The 22,305-nt window shown below is 39.5% G+C and overlaps 1 protein-coding gene across 1 annotated transcript; it reads right to left on the reverse strand.

Annotated features, from left to right (window-relative positions):
- Nucleotides 1–2,277: 2,277 nt before the first annotated feature.
- Nucleotides 2,278–18,915, reverse strand: Spaca1 (sperm acrosome associated 1). Its single transcript, XM_021222411.2, has 7 exons — nt 18,562–18,915; nt 13,074–13,130; nt 10,694–10,795; nt 9,534–9,640; nt 7,990–8,125; nt 3,041–3,161; nt 2,278–2,517 (listed from the first exon to the last, which is right to left on the reverse strand). The coding sequence occupies exons 1-7, from the start codon at nt 18,887–18,889 to the stop codon at nt 2,361–2,363; spliced, it is 1,008 nt and encodes a 335-aa protein (XP_021078070.2). The 5' UTR covers nt 18,890–18,915; the 3' UTR covers nt 2,278–2,360.
- Nucleotides 18,916–22,305: the final 3,390 nt, after the last annotated feature.

The raw sequence follows: 22,305 nt of genomic DNA on the forward strand, positions 1-22,305 counted from the left end.
CTGTTCATCCAGAGGTCCTGAGTTCAATTCCCAGCAACCACATGGTGGCTCACAACCATCTGTAATGAGATCTGATGTCCTCTTCTGGTGTGTGAAGAGAGCAACAGTGTACTCACATAAAAATAAATAAATCTTTAAAAAAAAATCTAACTTGGCTCTTCAACAAGAGTCAGAGACAGTCAAAACCAGTTTTCTCTCATACAAATGATCACGTAAGTAATAAATGATAATAAAATGGCATAAACCTTCTAAAAAACTGCATAATTGGTTCTGTTATTTTGAAAGAGTTGATGAATCACTTTACTGAAATGTGATAAATTCCAAAATGGCAGTCTCATAAAATAACGAAAAATAACTGAAGAAACATGTTAAAGTATGAAACACATCCAACATAGAAAAATCACTTTAATTTTAAAACACATGATACAAATGTAAGGTCCACTTGATTGATTTAAAAGCGTGTGTGTGTGTGTGTGTGTGTGTGTGTGTTGTATGTATGTATATGTGTGAACAGGAGAAAGCCAGACGTTACAGGATGAGCAACATCATCCGCATCATTCCATGTATTGTCCATATTATAGAAAAATCGCATCCTGTGCCTACCAACCACCTTATCTCTGAATGCTGACCTAGAGGCATCTCCATCAACCATGGCTATTCTGAGCAACTCTCAATATCCTTGTCTTGTTCGAACCTGCAATTAGAGAATGAATTAGGAATCATTATGGAAGAAAACAAAGTTCTCGCTGATAATGACTTTGCATTTTTAGAAGGACTTAAAAGAACCCAGGTTAGGTCAAGGCATATACTACCATAATGAGGTAAGGATAAGCAATTTGCTAAAAAAAACAATAGAAATAAAATTCCAAAATGGCCTGGCTAACTGTGATAGAGCAGATATTCTGGAGATTAAATCCTTGACATGTATTCTTAGGCATTGAAATACACAATTTCATGTTAAAAGTAAGTGAGTACTGTCCTAGCACATGCCTGATGGAAAGCAGGCAGTCAGATGTGGTCCGTGAGCAGCAATTAGCACTAGCCTTGTTCAGTAACGAAACTGGAGAGTCCACTGACAGATACATGAGACCTATTGCCATTCTGGCTTTAATAAAAAGATTAACATAATACTAAAGAGTAGTAGCTTTTAGACTCTTTATTAAAGAGTGTATGATCATATAAGTCAGAAATAGAACTGGAAGGGTGAGTGTTTAAGATTTGTCTGAGGCAGGTGTTATACAATTTTCTTTTAAAAGATTATGTTGTAAACAATCTTTTTTCACTTGAGGTCTCCAGTGGAATTCTCACAACAGATAAAAATAATTTTCTAACCAGTTAATCCTTACTTCTTTCAGATAAAACTGCTGTGTAACAGAAATAAAATAGGTTAACTTTATATTTGTTCTGTTTGTTAGAGCAAGGTATACCATAAATACCCACTTATAATGTCTTCTTCTCAGCATATATCAAAAACCCTAAAACAACAGCAATGAACTTGCCACAGAATCCATCTAAACAAAATGAACTAAGTGCATTTTAAAAAAGATTGCTAGAAAAGCCTGCTGAGTATAATTCTTAATGCTTTCCCGTCCTGTCTGCTGGTTGACTGAACTGTGTTGCAGAGAGGTTCAACACAGAATGATGGTGTTTTATTATCACCTTCATCATACTAAGCTCAGTGGGGCACTTGTCAATGATCACTCATGAGTCCATTGGTCCAATGGTCACTCATGGTCACAATGAGTCCCTAACTCACAGTTTCTATCAAACTCATGCCCTTCTCCAGCTACCTCCAAATGCTTGTCTAATCCTTTATCTGTATTTCTTTTACACAAATATTATTCAGTTATCTAATGTATGTAAACTGCTTTGAGCGGTGCTTGGCACACAGTCACCAACTATTGGTTATTATCACTGCCTCCTGTTTTACAAATGATGTTTTATATATTACATGCCCTGCAGATTATAAAGTATGATTAGCTTACTGGTTCAACCTAGTTCTCCCTAGTGGGAGAAAGCTTACTATCCAAGGCAACTTCTATATTCTATTTTTCTTATTTAGGAGAGAAAAGGTAAATGACCTCATAACTGAACAAAGAGATCCAAAACTACTTGTATATACATTTATAGATGTGTCCCTAAGACATTATCTGAAACAGTAAATACCAGGAACTATTAAAAGGGAATATGACAATTGTACCACAGAGCTGGACTGAGTACAGCTGTCCCCACACTGCATTACCACCACTGAGGTAGAGTCAATCCAAGATCATTGAAAAATTTCCAGTATATATTTTATTTTATAATAATGAATCTGATATGTTCTAATGGTCTCTGGTTTCTCATATGTCATCCATACATCATTCATTCCATTCACTTAAAGCATCATCTTCATGTACAGGTATATCTGTTGGTGCTTGATCGAGAGAGGTCGAATCTTTATACCTCATAGAGCTCAGCTCGGACTGTATCTCAGTTGTTGACGTTTTTACCCCCCAAAAGGACTTCACTGCTGCCCTGGTGGGATAAAAACATAGGAACATTGAAACAATAAAAACAAAACTAAAGTAAATGAAGTTTGTGTTTACATTTTCATTCTATAGAAGTGCCTTTACTCAAAATTTTAATTCCACTTGGAATAAACCAGCTGCACCATCACTGATGGACCCTCAGATTTGTCAGGTGTGATACACAGAGTCAGGTTTGTTTTTAAGGGAATTGAGAGGTTATAATAACCAAGTTTTAAGGTAGTGAGAGCTACAGTTAAGCAGCAAAAGTACTCATGTTTTTCTATTTTGTTTTTAAACAGCTGCTTTGTAAAATTATAAACTGCTTCTCTGAAAGCTCTCCCATGCCTGGGAAGAAATCATGATGTTGTTTTTTAAAAGCATCCATATACAAGATGGGGTAGCCTGAAAGGACAGCATCAGAATGCATACAGGAGACCCTGTGGGGCAATGGTCTGAGCTTCACTGCAAATGCATGGGGATTGAGGAAGATGTCAATCAAAGGTGACAGCACATCCTAGCCTTTCACCTACCAATTTATGATGATGAAAATCAATACGAAGATCACAAATATGCAGATAATGACTCCTATGGTCAGCACGAAAACTAAGACCGCATCAGTGTCTGGTCTGCTGGATCTTCTCATCTGCAATTCTAAAAGTAGAGAAACATCCAGTGATGGGCGCCACCAGAAACAAGTGGGGAATGACGACCTAAATGGGCTGTTCCTTTAAAGTAATTTTGTGGATATAGTCTCACTTTCTGAGATAAATAGAAGAGTAATTGCTGGCGATAGGGTAGGGATATACTTAGCGTGCTGACAAACTGGAAAGAGGACTTTCTCAAACTGACTAATCCTGGCTGTATTTCTTGGATTTATTTGTTGGGATTTCAGCCTGCCTGTGTATTCGTTTATCAAGTGAATTATTTCAGTAAGTCAAAGTTTTACATTTTAATTCAGTCTGATGTATTCAATGTTATTTTTATGGTGATTGTTGTGAGTCATGTCGAAGAAACCTAAGAAGCCTATTACTAAATCATGTAGATGTTCTTCTACTTCCTCCTTAAAACATCACTGACTTAAATTTCATGTCTAGGTTTCTGATTACCCCTGGTTTTTAACACATAAGCTTGGGGTTGACACTCATTGTTCTCACACACACTCCTGAGTCAGGTGTTCTCTTTCTGTTGTCAGGCTGTTGAGGGGCAGGGCCAGGTTGCAGATGTGTGCCAGCACTGCTATTCCATAGGCTGGTGAAGGGGCAGTTTGTGAAATTGATAGCTTCCCAATGGCTCTTTTGTTCCCCAAGTTCTAAAACACACAAAAAACAATCCATGTGGAAAAGGGGCATATGACCAAGTACCGTGTTATACAGGTAAGGGGCATATGACCAAGTACCGTGTTATACAGGTAAGGGGCATATGACCAAGTACCGTGNCCAAGTACCGTGTTATACAGGTAAGGGGCATATGACCAAGTACCGTGTTATACAGGTAAGGGGCATATGACCAAGTACCGTGTTATACAGGTAAGTACACCAGAGACCAGAGAGGTCCGATTATTGTATAAACTATGATTTGACTATTTTACCATTTTAATTTTACTATGTACCCCTATGTGAGGATCTCTGCGTGGCAATCTCCTGGTTTGTTCCTATCCTCTTAATGCTGTGCGTTATAACCTGTTTTTTGTCATCAGTCATATAGTGTAAATGCAATTTAGTGACCCTCCCTTAAACAGTCCTAAACATAATCACAAAGGTGCATTTATATTTCTCTTCCAATATTGTCAGATTGAAAAAAAATCAAGGATTTCAGATTTGTAGAAGTGGAAGATTTTAAAACAGAGAGATAATGTTTAGGAGTAGGTTCTGAAGGAAAATGCAAAATTCATTTGATTTCACTCACTAGCACTCAACATCAGCCAAAAGAGGATGGAGAGTAAGGAGCATGGAGATGTTTATCCCCGAGGACCAGTCATCTTGCAAGGACCACACAGATCACCTGCATGTCTAAGTTTCTTAAGAAAGCTGAATTTCTTCTTAAATTTTCTAATAAAATTTTAATGCAATTAAAGTAATGAAAAACGACTTGAATTTCAATGCATAATGTTTTAAATAAACGCAGCCTATCATTACCAAAACAAAGTACCATAAATTGGGTAACTTAACAGCACAAATTTGTTTCATATTCTGGGTGCTATAAATCATTTTAAAATGGATTGTGGGGCCTAGTGAGTCTGGGGCTGCTTCCTTCTCAGTTTTGGTAGCTGAGCCAGATCTGTTTTCATGTGCCTGTCCCCACCCCCTGCCTCTCTCACTTCTCTTCCTTCTTTTACTGTCCTTCCCTTCGCTTAACTCTCCCTCTCTTCCTTCCCGTTCTCCCTCCCCTTTCCAATGTTCCTTTTTAGGACACCAGTAACAATCTTGTCATCACTGACCTCTTTGTATATTTACAATCTAAGTACTGAGAAGTTAGGAGATCAACATATCTTAGGGGCACACAATTAAATCTTCAAACAATGCCTAATTATGGACGACAGTAATTGTGAGTGGAAACAAATGAGAAAGGGAAATTTTCTTTTTCCTCTCCCCCACTTCTCTGCCTCTCTGTCTCTGTCTCCTATCTTCTCTCTCTCTCTCTCTCTCTCTCTCTCTCTCTCTCTCTCTCTCTCTCTGNAACATGGTTTCTTTCTGTTGCCCTGGCTGTCCTGGAACTTACTATAAGTTGGCCTCGAACTCAGAGAGATCTGCTTGCCTCTGCCTCTCAATGCTGGGATTAAAGGCATGCACCATTACGTCTGGCAGAATTTTTCATTAGCTACATCTATCCTAATAGTCCTATTGTATATTTGATTCATTCCAATACTGTAGAGTGTCAATTATTTGTAACAACAGAATTTATTTGATATATAAACAAATAAAATGTCTGGGGCCTGGATGTGTCAACTGTCATAGTTACTGAAAATATTCTGACATTTTGTTGTTTAAGTGTGCATGTGCATGTTAAGTAAGTGGCAGAGGTACTTCACCCTCCCTGGGATGCTCCAAGAAAAAAAAAGTCAACACTGTCTCAATAAAGGACAAGAATTTGGAGTCTGTGCTCTCTTAGCTTACACACCAGCAGATAATGTTCCTAATTGTGAAAAGTGCTATCTACTTAAATGTTCCTATTAGGCGCCAGGCAGTGAGGATCAAGTCCACAAATGGCACAGAAATCAACAGCATCACAAGCTATGGCAAACTGAGAATGTTTATAACGTTTGCTGGTCCTCTAGTTTTTCTCATCTTCTTGTGCTTTTCTTAGTAGGTACTTGCTACTGAAATTATCTCTTTGATGATGTCTCAACATAACGGTTATCTTTTACCTCATAAATGTTTGCAAGTTGCAAACTAAAACACATCAAGAAAGTTTAACTAGTAAACATTTATTTTTTATTTTATTTTTATTGGATATTTTCTTCATTTACATTTCAAATGCTATCCTGAAAGTCCCCTATACCCTCCCCCGACCCTGCTCCTCAACCCACCCACTTCTGCTTCCTGGTCCTGGCATTCCCCTATACTGGGCATATAATCTTCGCAAGACCAAGGACCTCTCCTGTCATTGATGGCCCACTAGGCCATCCTCTGCTACATATGCAACTAGAGACACGAGCTCTGGGGGTACTGGATAGTTCATATTGTTGTTCCTCCTATAGGGTTGCAGACCCCTTTAGCAACTTGGGTACTTTTCCCTAGCTCCTCCATTGGGAGCCCTGTGTTCCATCTAATAGATGCCTGTGAGCATCCACTTCTGTGTTTGCCAGGCACCGGCATAGCCTCCCAAGACATAGCTCTCTAAAACCCTTTGTAGCTGATTTTTATTTCAATAAAGGGCACTGCAGAGCATGGTTTCCACATTGCAAGAAAAACTTTTTAGACTTGGAATTAGCTTCAGGAAATGCAGATTCCCTTAAAGTTACCTACCACTTCTAGAAGATGTATACATAAAGAAATTTCTCTGGGAATAAGAGTGCTAGAATATTTAATGATATAATGGCTAATTTGGAGCTCATCTTGACTACATCCGAAATCAACTAAAAGCCAAGCAGATGAACGCACCTGTGAGAGAGTTTTCTTGATTGGATTATTTGAGATCGAAAGACTCATCCTAGATCTGGACCACACCTTCTGGTGTCAGGCCACATAAAATGACATGGAAGAAGGACTCTTTTGCCTGCTTGTCCTCACTCTTGCTGGCCGGTTCATCTAGCCAGATGCTGAGTCATGGCTTTGCTGGTATTAGAACCTATTTCTTTAAGACTCCAATTTAGTTGGACGATCAGCTGAGGAATTCAGCCTCATGGGCTGAACAACTAATGGATTCTTGGTCTTCCACAGGGAGACCGCCACTGTTGGGCTATCTGAACCAAAGCCTGCAAACCTCTGGAATAAATCCCCCTTAATACTTAGGCTACCACTTCTGCTCGCTAGAGAATCCTAAACCAACCCGAACCAAATACTCTTACCAACAAAGAGAACAACATTAAAGATGGTTAAGAGGAACTAATGCAGAGGAAATAGAAGATGTCATAGGTTAAACTTAATGAACACTACATATTTTACAATTTTGCATTTCACAGGAAAAACAATTTCTAGTATGCAAAGTCATGTTCGAAGCTAGAGCAAGAACTTTAACATTGCATTATCAAAAACATAATTTAAAGCCAGCCATGACAGCACCTCACACCTTTAACACCTGCACTTAGGAAGCAGGGACAAGCAGATGAGTTCAAAGTCAGCCTTGTCTGGTGAGCTCCAGAATAGTCAGGGCTACCTAGAGAAACCCTATCTCAATACACACACACACACACACACACACACACAGAGAGAGAGAGAGAGAGAGAGAGAGAGAGAGAGAGAGAGAGAGAGAGAGAGAGAGAAGAGATTTCAAACAGATAACTCTAAAATGAAGTGCTTTGATTTTTTAAGTCTTAAATATATTTTCTTCTGTAACCACACATGATAATCCATTTGTCTATCTTCACTTTCATAGTGGAAATAAAGCACTACTATATTTCAAGTTGAAGATCTAGGCTTTATTTGTTTAATGGTGAACTCTTTTGCTTAAAGATTCGTTTACTGGTGTATATGAGTGCTTTGTTTGCATGTATGTCTGTACACCAGAAGAGAACATGGCATCCTATTAAAGACTGTTGTGAACTGCCATGTGAGTGCTGGAAATCGTACTCAGGACCTATGGAAGAGCAGCCAGTGAGTGCCCTTGGCTGAGCCATCTCTAACTCCAGGACGGGGTTTTTAAAAGAACAACTTCCTGTAATTTATATGCCAGATCCATATTGATCTACTAAGTCAGAAGCTCTAGTGTGGTGTTGCTAGAGATCTGTGTTTTAAAAATCCCTTTAGGGAGTTTTGATGTTCATGGAATTTGGGATGTAAGTTTGGGGTATAATCAAAGCAAAACACTACTGGATACTTACCATTTGTTGTATAGACGGTGAATTTAACAGATGCCACCATTTCATTATTATCCAAGGTGTCACATTCAAAAGCCAGAGGACGAATTTCTCTTGTTACTTCCAGGACTGCTGAGTCATTTGTCAGTATAACAGATTGCTATTAAAGAAAAAAGTATGAATGGTCTTAACTGGGTTCACTTAAATGCCAACCGAGACAGTGAAAGACAAGTAGGACTTGCTAGATCATTAGCAAACACAATAGGTTGCCAAGGGAAGGAAACACTCTAACAAAAGGAGAGTTGCTCATGCTCTTATCCTAGCATGTAATTAATTGTACACACATAGGATTTAGGATCAGAGTCTCTAGACTTCAAATCCCAACCTGTTGACTATGGACAGTACTTTCTGTGCTAGTTAGTGTTTGTCAACTGGACACAAGTTAGGGTCATCTAGCAAGAAAAAAATGTCAATTGAGAAAATGCCTCTATCTAACTGAACTATTGGCAAGTCTGTAGGGACATTTTCTTGATTAATGATTGATGTGAGAGGGTCCCGACCAATGTGTGTGGAGTCACTGTGGGAAGGTGGTCTTGGGATATATACGAAAGTGGGCTGAGTTAGTCATGTAAAGTATTCATGGTTCTTCCTCGGGTTCCCGTGCTGATTTTCAGTGTTGGACTGTTACTTGGAAGTGTAAGCTTCTGTACTGGCTGGTTTTGTGTCAACTTGACACAGGCTGGAGTTATCACAGAGAAAGGAGCTTTGGTTGAGAAAATGCCTCCATGAGATCCAGCTATAAAGCATTTTCTCAATTAGTGATCAAGGGGGGAAGGCCCCTTGTGGGTGGTGCCATCTCTGGGCTGGTAGTCTTGGGTTCTATGAGCAAGCCAGTGGAAGCAAGCCAGTGGAAGCAAGCCAGTAAGGAACATTCCTCCATGGCTTCTGCATCAGCTCCTGCTTCCTGACCTGCTTGAGTTCCTGTCCTGACTTCCTTGGTGATGAACAGCAGTGTGGACGTGTAAGCTGAAAAAACCCTCTCCTCCCGAACTTGCTTCTTGGTCATGATGTTTGTGCAGGAATAGAAACCCTGACTAAGACAGTTTCAGTAACTATTTCCTCCCTAAGCTGGTTTTGATCACAGAAAAGCAAACTAAGACACTTTCTATATGATAATTACTCATCTGTAAAACAACACAATTTATTTTTAAGTCTACAGAGTCGTTATATGTCGTGTAAGTGAGCTCTAACACTCAGTTGATCTGGCATTTAAAACACCTTTAATTAATGTTATCTATTATTTATCATGCCATACCTATATAACCCAATTAAGAATCTTGATTCCAAAAGAGAATATATCATAAAATGTGTGAATTTAAGTTATGATTATAGATGACCTTAAGATATGTGTACTTTTAGTCTGACAAAAAAAATCAAATTCCAATCGTATAATAAAGTTGTATGATTTTAACTCCATTTTTCAAATTGCTTTCTTAAAACATCAGAACTAGGTACCAAATATTATCAGCCACTATAAATATGGGATTATTTATATACAGACTACTCACTTGGTCTGGCTTTAGAAGCTTCCATATATATTTGAAACGATTTTCAGGAGATATATGAACACATGATAGTCTAGCACTGTCAAGATTTTCAGAAATTGGTCTACCCCCTGAAAAAAAGAAGAAGAAAATAGACACTGTCACTGGGCATAGAACTGCTTTATCTGGTCATACTCTTTCTTTAAGAAAATAATTTTAATTATATCAGTAACCAAGAATCAGGAGACATAACGCTACCAAGACACTGAGCATACATTATATACATTATAGTATGCTCAGTGTCTTGATAGTTATCACACACACACACACACACACACACACACGCGTGTGTGTGTGTGTGTGTGTGTGTGTGTGTGTGTGTCCATAATATGAGAGACTGGCTCTGAAAATCTAACTCTCATTTCTCCAGTTGAATAAACAGATCCAAACTTATGATGGAATCTACTGATGATCCCAGAGAAGATAACAAAAGCCAGGTTAGAATCCAGGTCTCAAATCCTATGTCCCTACAGTGGCAAATAGTTTTACTGTAAGGAAAACCTTCCACTGCCTGAGGACCCTTTCTCGTATGCAACACTGCTGTAAAAAGCCATCCTCAGATGCAGAAACCAATTGGATGCTGAAGACACCAAATCCTGTAATTGGGAGTCTGACTATAGAGGCATCACCAAAAGAAGGCAGACACCAGAGCTTTTCATGTGAACGCAGGACAGTATGGCAAAGGCAAAGGTATTCAACTGAGTGATATGTTACTTTGAACCTGGAGATCTGCCCGTGGCTTCTAATTTAGGGTTAAGAAACCTCATTAAAAAAGTTTAAATGTCAGAAAAGCCCGATACGAACAGCTCCAAGTTCCGAGTTTAAGGTTAACCAATCTCCAGATAAAATGTCATGGCCATAGCATTGAAAGTGTTCCACTTCAGGGCAGGCTCAAATACAGACCCCAGGTCCAGTGAAACAGCAGCATTTCACAGTCTACACATCACTGCAATGTAAATCAAATACAGGGCTACTTAGAGCTCTGATTGTCTAGACATGGGGAATTTAATTTTTTTATTATTTCTTGTTATCAGTTGACGAGTCTCCCTGTACTTAGTACTGGTTGAGGTTAAAGGAACTTTCCCAACACAAAACCTCCCTCAGCACACATGGAGCCAACTCACAGCCACAATCCACAGGTCCACGGCATTCTTCCACACGGACTACACACTTGGATTCACCTCCAGGGCATCCATTGGTTAAAATTACTTCTCTGATACCAATACCTTTAGTTAAAGAAATGAGCAAATGATCACATGAAAGTAACTGCAATGGATCTTTCCTCCCATTCTGGTCTGTACTTTCTTTAGTTAAATTTTGTTTTGTTTTGAGAATGTTCTCTTAATTTTAAAAATTAAGTCCCCAAGTTCAAGATGACAACACACATAGAATTTTTGTAGACTCCCTGCTCCACTGATTTCCTACAATGGTATTTCCTCAAGAATGTTTCATAAGATGCATGATTGCTATTTCCATCAGAAAAAGAATTCTATGCTCACATGTACATTTAAAAATATTACAATACAGTTAAAAGGACCTCTTTAGTACAGAAGTTTTGGGGAACTTATAGTACGCTAATACTATCATACATAATTCTCCATTGACTAAAATATAAAAATACTATATTTCAATATCTTTGAAATCAAAACTTATTTATAAATGTGCATGTTTTAAACTGATAGCTTTTTTCCTTTTTAGAGTACATAAAATATGCTTCCTAAAGCCAATAAAATCTCATTTGAAATAATACATAGGTTTACAAAAATTTATCTGATCATGGAAATTTTCAGTTGGGGTTTGAGCTTCTGGGAAAAATTCCAAAATCATATTTTACATAAATGCTGCTTTCTGATAGCTGTATTGACAAAGTCTCTGTATTAAGGATAGATGGGATGAACTATTAAGCACGCCAGCGAGACACTCCTTCTGAAACTGCCACACACTTTAGCAAGAAGTCAAATAGTTACTAGCTGATCCGAGAGTCAGTAGTTTCTAGTTCCAGCCTGTAATGAACAATGCAATGTAGTCTGGGCAGTCTAACTTCATCTTCTGGTCTGCTAGAGCCCCCTCTTTAGCCCCTAACAAGGTGTTAATCATAAGCTCAATTTACAGAAAGGAAAGGCTGAAGATGACAGGTGGCTTACAAATTTATGAGTCCATGCATACAAGTCACCCAGAGAGCTTTTTAAACATGTGAACTCTGACCCAGTCTTGAAAAAGTCTGAAACCTATGTTTCTAACAAGTTCCTTGGTGATGTCACCATCCCTTTGAGGATTAAGGAAATGGACTGACTCCACAAGATCATGAGGAGGAAAGCTGAAAGATTACTAAAGTTGTAAAAATCACACTGCTGTGGAAAATTCTCAAGCAGCAGCAACAACAAAACAGGTAAATTATAACTGAGAACTTGGGCTGTTTTATAACAATTACTGTCATTTTCATTATCACTACGAAGCTACGACCAGAACTCTGTTTTAAGCTGCATTAGAAAAATAATGCCTGCCAGGAACAAGGAGGAAGGGTGTATGGGAAGCTGCTGCCTGCTGGGAATGGGGGTTTAGCTTGGGGCACTGAAAATGCTCTGCAGATAACGCTGATGAGGCAATGTTAGGGCCACTGAATTGTATACCAGGAAGTGGATAAACAGGACATTTCATGTTATGCATATTTTTAGCACACACATTTAAAAAAAACCTGTCAATTTTGGTAATTCTTTTACCAAATATTTCACCTAGAAAGAAGTCTGATGTAGATGTGTACAGACTAGAATCTCATCACTGTTGTGAGTTATAGTCTACCGAGGAGAAACAATTCCATTTGTTAATCATCTACTGTCTTCTCATCATGCCAATTCCAGGCAATGGGTATAGAACCCAGAGGACTTCCAACATTAGCAAGAGCAGCTTCCCTGTGAACTGATCCAAACTTCAGACTCTTAGACCTATCCACACTCCTAGGTTGTTAGGAACTCGGTCAGTCCAATAATCTGCTCTAACACATTTAGGGTAGTTGTTTAAGAACCAGTGGTCTATACAGCACATGTACCCTGGATCCCAATCCTACATATGATATTTTGTTTAAAATGTCTATTTACAGAATAGACAGAGTCATGTTCCTTCACTATTACTCATCTCACAAAATAACACCTCCTTTCTCCAAAAATGACTTACAAGTTAGAGAACCAGAGTATTTGTAATTGTCTATTACAAATAAGCCTATTTCTTGGCAAGGTTGCCAAAATAGTGTGGGAATGCATCTGTTAGATCCACTGAAGATCTCCCATCTTTGAACATCTGTGAAGCAGAATTTTAGTTTAGTGAGGCTAGTTTCTATGCAAACCTAAAATACACCCTTTAAAGCAAATACTTAGTGTTGTGTGTAAATTATAATAGGCATAGAAAGCAATGAGACATGAGGAAAGTATAAGAAGTACAGAAATTACAATACTTGGCATTTAACCTTGCAAGTCTGCATTCATTGCTCCTTCGGTCTGTGCTACTTACCACACGTGACTGTGCACATTCCGAATTCTACTTCCTTGACTATTGTTCTGTTCTGAACTAAAAATAAAGTTAAAAAACATTATTTAGTCATATGAAAACTTTTAAAAGTGACAAGTATCTTACTTGCGAGGTAAAGGGGTCAAGTAATTGTCATATGGACAACAGATTTTTTTTTTTTTAATGTTCTATGAAAACCAGGAAAGCAAAGTTGCTTCCTGCATGAATATAGATATCACCATTCTAAATCAAACGAATCCTACACCTTTAAGAGCATTCATTAAGGTAGAAATAACTACATTTGCTTTTGAATCTCATATATAACACAAAGCTTTTCTTCTTCACTAGTTAATACACAGTGAATTAAAATATAACTGAAAAGGTGTAACAAAATATGCACACGACAGCCTTTGACCTTAGGAAGCATTTCCTTCCCTGTTTTCTATAAAGAAGGAGAAAAATAAATTGTAATATAAAACAATTTATATCTCCACATATGTCTTCACATCAAGTATGCACTAAAATTATAAACAAATTAAACTTCATTCATTTTGCAGGTTTGGATGGCAAATTTCGATATTTCTAACATTCCATTCTACAATGCTTTACTTAGTATGGGTGTGTGTGTGTGTGTGTGTGTGTGTGTGTGTGTGTGTGTGTGTAATTATTTGAGAAGTACAGTTGTCTTGGTTCCAAATCACAGTTTCTTGTTACTTTCCTTTTGTGGTGTTTTGGGGGTGGAATCTTGTTCCCTAGCACAGCTGGCCTTGAACAAAGTGTTCCTCTTGTCTCAGCTTCTCTAGGACCCCAGGTAGGAGCTATTATGCTAGGACATTTCCATTTTTCCTAATCATTCTTAAGTTTACCATGAGTTCCTGTAGTTACACATGTAACCAAGACTTCAAACACACAAATTAAGACTCAAATCTCAACATAAAAAAAAAAAAAAAAAAAAAAAATCAAAAAAAAAAAAAAAAAAAAAAAAACCAACAGGCTGCTAAAGGAGAGTGTTAAAAAGCACTGGCTCTTCAGGCAACAAATCACACAGAAAGCATATCCAACTTGAAGTCCAAAACGCAGCTTCTACCACTAATTATCTGTTTGAATTTGAGTGAAGCAATTTAGGTCTGTCAGACCCAATTAACCCTTTGTAAAAACTGCAAAGCCTATCTCACTTGATAGTTAACACTGAATAGGTTATGAAAGCAACACATAAATTGCTTAGGACTGTGTATCAATAGTAAAGGCACAATAGTAAACCCAATTCACACTCATTTTGTAGTTATTAATTTCAGATTCCTAATTTTTCCTGTTTTCAATACTGTAAAGCATTATATTTCACAGGCTTTTCACTCTGTCCTGTATCTGCTAGCATCAAATACAGTACTGTGAATCCAGAGCAGGCATTTGATATGTATAATTAAATTAACATTGACTTTGTTAAATGATTTGAACTCTCACAATGATCAATTTGAATTGACATTTTAATATTTGGAATGCCAGAAAACTTTTGGTTGGCATATTGAGGCATAAGGTAAAAACTGGACCCTGGGCACAAGACCCTATATAAAAAAACGACTTCTGAGCCATTAACAACCATCTGTCAGTCAGCTCTACCATTCACTACCTTTGACACTCTGGGAAAACACATAGTTCCTTCTTACTTGAGTTTCCTCAGAGGGAGAAAAGGACAAGGAGATGGAGCCAGACAATATCCAGAGATTCTTTCAACTTTCATATTTTTTGATGTACTGAGTGTCCATTTAAAAATCAGAAATCCTACAAGGGTGGTAACTCAAGAGAATGACACATATCTGGACTTCACAGGGCATTTGTCTAAGTTCCCATTCTATAACAATGTAGCAAATGAAAAAACAGTAAGAGCCACAGATGCTAGTTGATTGGTTGGTGTCAATGTAAAAGGAATGGTGTGTCAAAGGCCTGTGTCTTCCTCAACATGTTATTAATGACCTGTAAAAAATACCTGGGTAACATGCAGACTGAATCCCGGGTCCTGAAAATATGCCTGATGATACAGGTGCCTGGTGATATATGCACCTGATGATACATGCACCTGGTGATACATGTGCCTGGTGATACATATGCCTGATGATACATGTGCCTGATGATACATGCACCTGATGATACATGCACCTGATGATACATGTGCCTGATGATGATACATATGCCTGATGATACATGCGCATGTGAAAGGGGCAGGGTTGAAGATCAGTGGAATCTAACCAAATGAAACCTCAGAATCTAACCAAAAACCTAGAGGCTGAAATCTCAACTCTCCAAAATTCCTATGCGCGGTTGCCATGAGAGGAGAAAAAGGAAACCACCACCAATAACCTCAGCGGTGCGTTTAGAAAGAGGCAAGAATGTAGCAAGGATGCCTAAAGCCTCCTGGAGCCTGGCCCACAGCCTGCAGGTAACCATTCTACTGCACAAGGTGACTGCTGGCACTCATCAGGGTGAACCCGGAACCCTCAAACTGTTGCTTTGAGGAGAGGAAGCTTGTAAGGTTGCTATCTCAGGGTTTTTATCCTTTCTTCCACTGAAGGACATAGTTTTTACTTTCTTTTTATTGCACTCCTGTGTATGAACCTGGAGTCTCAACGCTAGGTCAGTATTATAACCTGAGCTGTATCTTTGCCCCTACTTCTCATTTTGCTTTTAAGAAAGGTTTCATTACATTATATAGGATGGCCTTGAATTCACTTTGCATGCCAAGTTGACCTGCAATTTACAATATTCCTGCCCCAGACTCCAAAATAGCTGGCATATAGACCTGTGCCACCAGGCGCAACCACAGTAGTATTTTTATAGATTGAAACTCATTTTATAATTTACTATATATGTCTATGGGACCCTTTAATAAGCCTAAGAGCATATTAACATAGAGTGTTTATAAAGCACATAAAGGAGAAGCTAAATTGATCTAACCTACTCTGCTTCCTTTTATCTCGAAGCATTGTTATTTCATTAGTCATCAGGTATTTTCAACTATGTTTAAAAACCTAACATGATCAAATTGAAGACTGACCGGGATTGCCTAGAGAGACAAGCAATTATGAAATAAAGCAAAGCTAAGAAGTGAACATCTCTGCCCATCTTCTTCCCCTCACTGCCTGACTATCTTCCAGGAGTGTGAGGCAGTCTAGATGGACCGCCCCCCCCCCCATGTAGTCTGTTTTTAGGGAACGGTCAGTAGAGTTCACCAGAAATGAACAAAGTTAAAGTTTGACAAATGGTTTTTTTGTTTGTTTGTTTGTTTCTGTTCTGTACCTTTTGTTCCTGCTTGATCGTGGCTAAGGGGGAAATGAACAGGTAAAACCTTTCACAATTAAAAAATTGAATAATGGAGAGACACAGCAATATAAGTGGTAAAGGTCTAGTGAGTTGTATAATCAAAACCTCAGTGATACATGGCAGCTTGGATGAATAGCCTGGATTTTCTCTAACTTAAGTAGATGCGGAGTTTCTAAAGATAAAGAAGACACATTCTACATCTTCCAAGAGAAAGGGGTTTCTCCTAAAATATTCTGCTACAAAACTTGAACCCTCTTGCTTTTCTAAAAGCACAAGAGACAGTACTACTTCCCTTTTCAAGTTCATACATCAAATTAACTTGGTAAGATTTGACAGTGCATCTCTATGTGGGGACTCAAAAGAAAATAGATGATGTTGACATGATTAAAGCTCATTGACTAATCTTCCAATTGTTTACAAATCTAAAAATGAAAATGCTTTGCAGCTATGCAGCAAAATGTCATTTTCTCCAAAGAAAAGCATGCCTTTCATATTTTCCATAAGTATTGTGTTTTGACAATAGTGTAAAAGAACCACAATAATGATGTTAGGGATGATAATAGATAATAGATAAACTCTATTAGGAATGCTGGTATTGAATTTACATGATGAATACATTCCAATTTTACGTATAACAGTTGAGAATTTAGGTGCATTCCAATTATTTGCCCATTTTTGAGTATGTATAGCTTCAAAGGTAGGACATAGAAAAATTAGGGGATTAGAAGACTGAAATTTTTACAAAAGCTTCCCACCCCCTTTTTTTCTGCTACCCTTTATTTTTGTGAACTTGAAGCTAACTTAAAAATAAAAAGAAAGAAAAGGAAGAAAAATATATACTAGCTAGTAAATGATGATGATAATTTTTACAGGTCCACCAGGGCTACAAGGATCATGCAAATTTCCTAAGGAGCTGCAGAGTTCACGTGTATCTCCTCTGCTTCCAGTTTTGAACTCTCCAGCCAAAAGCACTTAGGCGTGACACGGTATAGCTACAATTTCAGAGGGTACAAGAGCTCTCAGAAGTCCACAGATGTAGGAACTGAAGAACTAAAAGAATATGTGCATTTAACTTTTGAATTTGGATGCAAAGGATTACACATCCATTCCTAGAGGATGGCGTAGCACTTTACAGCTCCAGTTTTCCTTTGATCAGTTTAATACTAAAACTGTTCAAAGAACAGAAGCAATACTTAGGACAGTCCCTTCTGTAGACTTTTCTTCCTCATGTTTCCAAAGTCAGGGAGCTCTTTAAGATCTCTGTAATGTTGCCAAGGCAGGATCCCCAACAACCTCAATTTCTTTCCGATGCTGAGAGTCACTACCTGTGATCACTCACACTATATGTACGGATTGAGAAGAGACGAGAAAGACAAAAGACATCAAGACAATGTCATCTGGGTCACTGGTGCGGGTAGGGAACCATTCTCCTTCAAAAGTCTGCCAAATTGCCATTGATAGGAGAGTTACTCGGGAATATGTACAACTGCTTGTAAGGTTCTCTTGTTTAATGAGCCAGGAGTATAAGCCATGTTTGTGGAACCAAACACGGGTTTGTTAACACATAATCTGACAATGTCTTTACTTGGGTCCTTCTGTTTTCTGACGCCCCTATCCTTTGAAGGATAAACACTGCACTGCCTGATGTCAGGGTGCTGAGGGCTCCACCAAGATTATGGGAACACTGGGACAATTTTGTCAGCATATCATTTACGTGTGTCACAGTAAAAAGGAATCTGACTTCCCTTGAGTTCCCATATCAAGAACAGGAAGGGACAAGGATGTCAACCATTTTGGACCTTGAAAAATTGAGTCACCACCCACCTACTATGGGAAGACGACTGAAAAGTAAAACACACACACACACACACACACACACACACACACACACACACACACATACAATTCCCCATAGTGAGGGGTTAACTTCCTTTCTTTAAAATGTGGTTTCCTTCTCCAAAGACAGACTAAAATATTTCTGTAGCAATTTCTAATTTTCCTGGAGCCTTCGGCATTAGCACCTTGTTTTTACAGGACTCAAGATGCACAAAGTGGGTAATCATGGGGTTGATGTGAATGCCAGAAAACTCTACAGAGATGGCACAGGGAATTATTTTCTACAAAAGGATGGGCTTCTGGCCTCTTCGGGGGCTGCCCAAGGAGCCTCTGCCCTCACCCTCTTCCTCGGCCTCGGCCTCGACCGTGGTTTCGGACTCAGGCACTTCGCCTTCGTTCTCAGCCTCCTCCTCACTTTCGCTCTCGCTCTCGCTCTCGCGGGCCACGCCGGGTTCCTGGACAATGCCGCTGGAGGTGACATTCGATGCCTGCGAGGCCTGCAGACCCACCAGGATCAGCCATCCGAAGGCCAGCAGCCCAGTGGCGCGCATGCTTCTCGGCCTCACGGCCGCCCAACGCACAGTCACAGCCCGGGCTCTGGAGGAGAGGCTGCTTCGAACAGTGGCCAGAAGGCGCTGCGCTGCGAACCCCGCAGTGTCTGGCACCATTGAGGCGTCACCGCGCGTCACTCAGTTCGAAAGCTCGGACTTCAAGAGCCAGGGCGCTGGAGGGGACAACAGGGAACTCCTGTGGGGGGGAGGGGGAGGGGGTAGGATAAGGGCGGGACTTCCGGTGCCCTTTCTAGCCTGCCCTCACTTCCTGAACTAGCACGTTGGAAGGTCACCCTTGCCCTGTTTGCTGAAGCCATCAGTACCTGATGTCAGTTGCTTGGGTTAACTCTTTTGTTAATCCCCTGCCCTGCCAATGACCTTGGACATCATGCTTCTTTTCTTCCAAAGACATTACTTTTTTGTGTTTTGTTTTGTCTTGTTTTCTATTTCCTTGGCGTAGGCATTCAGAACTAGATTATGTGCACACTTCATGGGACTTGGTTCCAAAATTCCCTATCCTTAACATCTGACTTGGGCTGATTGCCGTCTTTTTTTAAAGTATGTTGCATTAGGCTGGATTTACAGCCACAGGTGAGACCAGTCTGCACACAGACTATGCAGGGAAGCTGTTGCTGAGAATTTTGGGAATGGGCTCAATCATGCGTTTACATTTTTATACTGTCCACTTTGTCAGCTCCAGGGAAGGAAAACAGGTTAAACTGCCAACTTTATGTTCCATTGTATTTTTAGAAAACCTAATGGGACATAAGGTTCAACTTTCAAGACGATATAAAAATCCTCTTGTCTTAAAAATATTAGATCTCCTCCAAGTTTGATTTGAAAAATTCATCTTCAGATGGCTGCCCAAGAGGTCAGTGATCAGATCCCAGTAGGTTATTCTCACAAAGGCTCCACAGATCACTATACTGATTTATATTAAGAATCTTTTCTGCTAGATAAGATCTTTCCCTAAAGTTGAGTCAGACTAGAAGCCAAAATTAATACCTTACTATTTGTACTTGAATCAGTAGAAGATCTTAGAGTTTATAATTTCCTATCACCTCACTCAGTATCAATGTGGACTTTTTTTCACAGGAATAAAGAGTGGTATTCAATTGTATTCCTTATATTGGTGATGTTTTCTCTGGTCTTTAATCTATATTTCTACTTGGGAATACAATCTCGGGGATTTTTGAGTCAGAAAGAGACTTAGAAATCATTATATTCTGAATCACTCATGATAGGGCCAGGAGATTAAGAACTGGTCAGATTGTCAAACTCAAGACCATCCAGCAAAGCTGGGTCTCACAAGCAGAACTCTGAAATGCAGAGTAATTCCTGTGATCCCAAAACATACTTAGTATGGTGGCTACAAATTGAAAGTTCATTGGCTGACAAAAATTAGGGTGGCTATGTGTCTTAGTTAGGGATTTATTATTGTGAAGGCACACTATGACCACGGCAACTCTTATAAAGGGAAATGTTTAATTAGGGCTGACTTACAATTCAGAGGTTTAGTCCATTTTCATCATGGTGGGAAGCATGGTGGCATGCAAGCAGATGTGCTGGAGAGGGAGCTGAGAGTTCTGTATCTAGATCCACAGGCAGCAGGAAGAGACAGTGAGCCACTAGGCCTGGCTTGAGCGTCTGGAACCTCAGAGCACATACTCCACTGACATGCTTCCTCCAAAAGGCCATATCTACCCCAACAAGGCCATAGCTCTTCATAGTGTCACTCCCTGTGGGCCTATGTGGGCCATTTTTATTCAAACTTCAATAGTGGTTTGGTTTTTTTTTAGTTATTATTGTTTTATTTGTTAGCATTCTAAATGATGTCCCCTGTTCCTGTCCCCCTCAAAGAGTTCTTCTATCATCCCTTCTCTCCTTCACCTGTGAGAGGGTACTCCCCTGTGTATCCCCCCACCCTGGGGCAACAAGTGTCTACAGGATTAGGCACATCCTCTCCCACTGAGGCCAGACAAGGCTGCCCTCGGACAAGCCCATGTATACTCTTTGGTTGGTGACTCAGTCTCTGGGAGCTCCCAGGGGTTCAGATTACTAGACCCTGTTGTTCTTCCTATGGGATTGCCATTCCCTTCAGCTCCTTCAATCCTTCACCTAACTCTTCCATAGCAGTCCCTGACCTCAGTCCAATGGTTGGCTGTATGTATCTGCATCTGTCTCAGTCAGCTGTTGGTAGGGCCTCTCAGAGGACAACCATACTATGCTCCTGTCTGCAAGCACATCCTAGCATCAGTATTAGTGTCAGATATTGGTGCCCACCCATGGGATGGATCCCAAATTGGGTCAGTCACTGGTCAGCCAATTCTTCCATCTCTGCTGGTTTTTTAATCCCTACATTTCTTTTAGACAGGAACAATTTTGGGTCAAAAGTTTTGTAAGTGGAATGGTGTCATCATGCCTCCAATGATGATCTGGTCTGACCACTGGAAGTGGTGTGAAGGTTCCATATCCCCACTGTTGGGCATTTTGGCTAAGTTTGCCTACATTGAGTCCTGGTAGCTTCCCCCATCCCAGGTCGCTGGGACTTTCTAGAGGTTCTCCTCACCCCTACCCCCACCCTGCAGGTGCATATATCTATTCAGTCTCCTGGACATCTGTGCCTCTCTCCTGTCTCATCCCCCCATACCTGATACTGCCTCTCTCCCATCCAGGTCCCTCACTTCCTCTGCCCCCCATCATTATTTTGTTTGCCCTCTAAGTGGGATTGAAGGATCCTTACTTGGGCCTTCCTTCTTGTTTAACTTCACAGTCTGTTGGGTGAATCATGGCTATTCTGTACTTTTTGGTCAATATCCATTTATCAGTGAATACAAACCATGCATGTCCATTGGGTCTGGATTGCTTCCCTCGGGATAATATTCTCTAGTTCCAATCATTTGCCTGCAAAATTCATGATGTCCTTAGTTTTTTAGTTGTAAAGAACTACAATTTCTGTACCCCATTTTAAATTGGGTTATTTGATTTTATGAAGTCTAATTTCTTTAGTTCTTTGTATGTTTTGGATGTTAGTCCTCTATCAAATGTGGGGTTAGTAAAGATCTTTTCCCAATCTGTATGTTGCCATTTTGTGTTATTAACTGTGTCCTTTGCCTTAGAGAAGATTTTCAATTCCATGAGGTCCTATTTGCCAATTGATGATCTTAAAGCTTGAGCCATTGGTGATCTGTTCAAGGTTTCCCCTGTGCCAATGTGTTCAAGGCTCTTTCTCATTGTCTCTTCTATTAGATTTAGTATATCTGGTTTTATGTGGAGGTTCTTGATCCACTTGGACTTGACCATTGTACAAGGGGATAAAAATAGATCAATTTGCATTCTTCTACATGTGGACAGCCAGTTAGAACAGCACCATTTGTTGAAGATGCTTTCTTTTTTTCCACTGTATGAGTTTAACTTCTTTGTTGAAGATCAAGTGTCCATAAATGTGTGGGTTTATAGCTGGGTATTCAATTCTATTCCATTCATTGGCCTGTCTGTCCCTGTACCAATATTATGCAGTTTTTTCTTTTTCT

This window comes from Mus pahari, chromosome 22 (genome assembly GCF_900095145.1).
Source record: "Mus pahari chromosome 22, PAHARI_EIJ_v1.1, whole genome shotgun sequence".
NCBI classification, from domain to species: domain Eukaryota; kingdom Metazoa; phylum Chordata; class Mammalia; order Rodentia; family Muridae; genus Mus; species Mus pahari.

Excerpts from the sequence above, each read along its gene's own strand:
- Spaca1 (XM_021222411.2), bottom strand. The coding sequence starts at position 18,889 with ATGGTGCCAGACACTGCGGGGTTCGCAGCGCAGCGCCTTCTGGCCACT. Across the intron at positions 8,126-9,533 it reads AGCTTCTAAAGCCAGACCAA|CAATCTGTTATACTGACAAA; the intron begins GTGAGTAGTCTG and ends TTTCTTTAATAG. Across the intron at positions 3,162-7,989 it reads CACCGTCTATACAACAAATG|AATTGCAGATGAGAAGATCC; the intron begins GTAAGTATCCAG and ends CTCTACTTTTAG.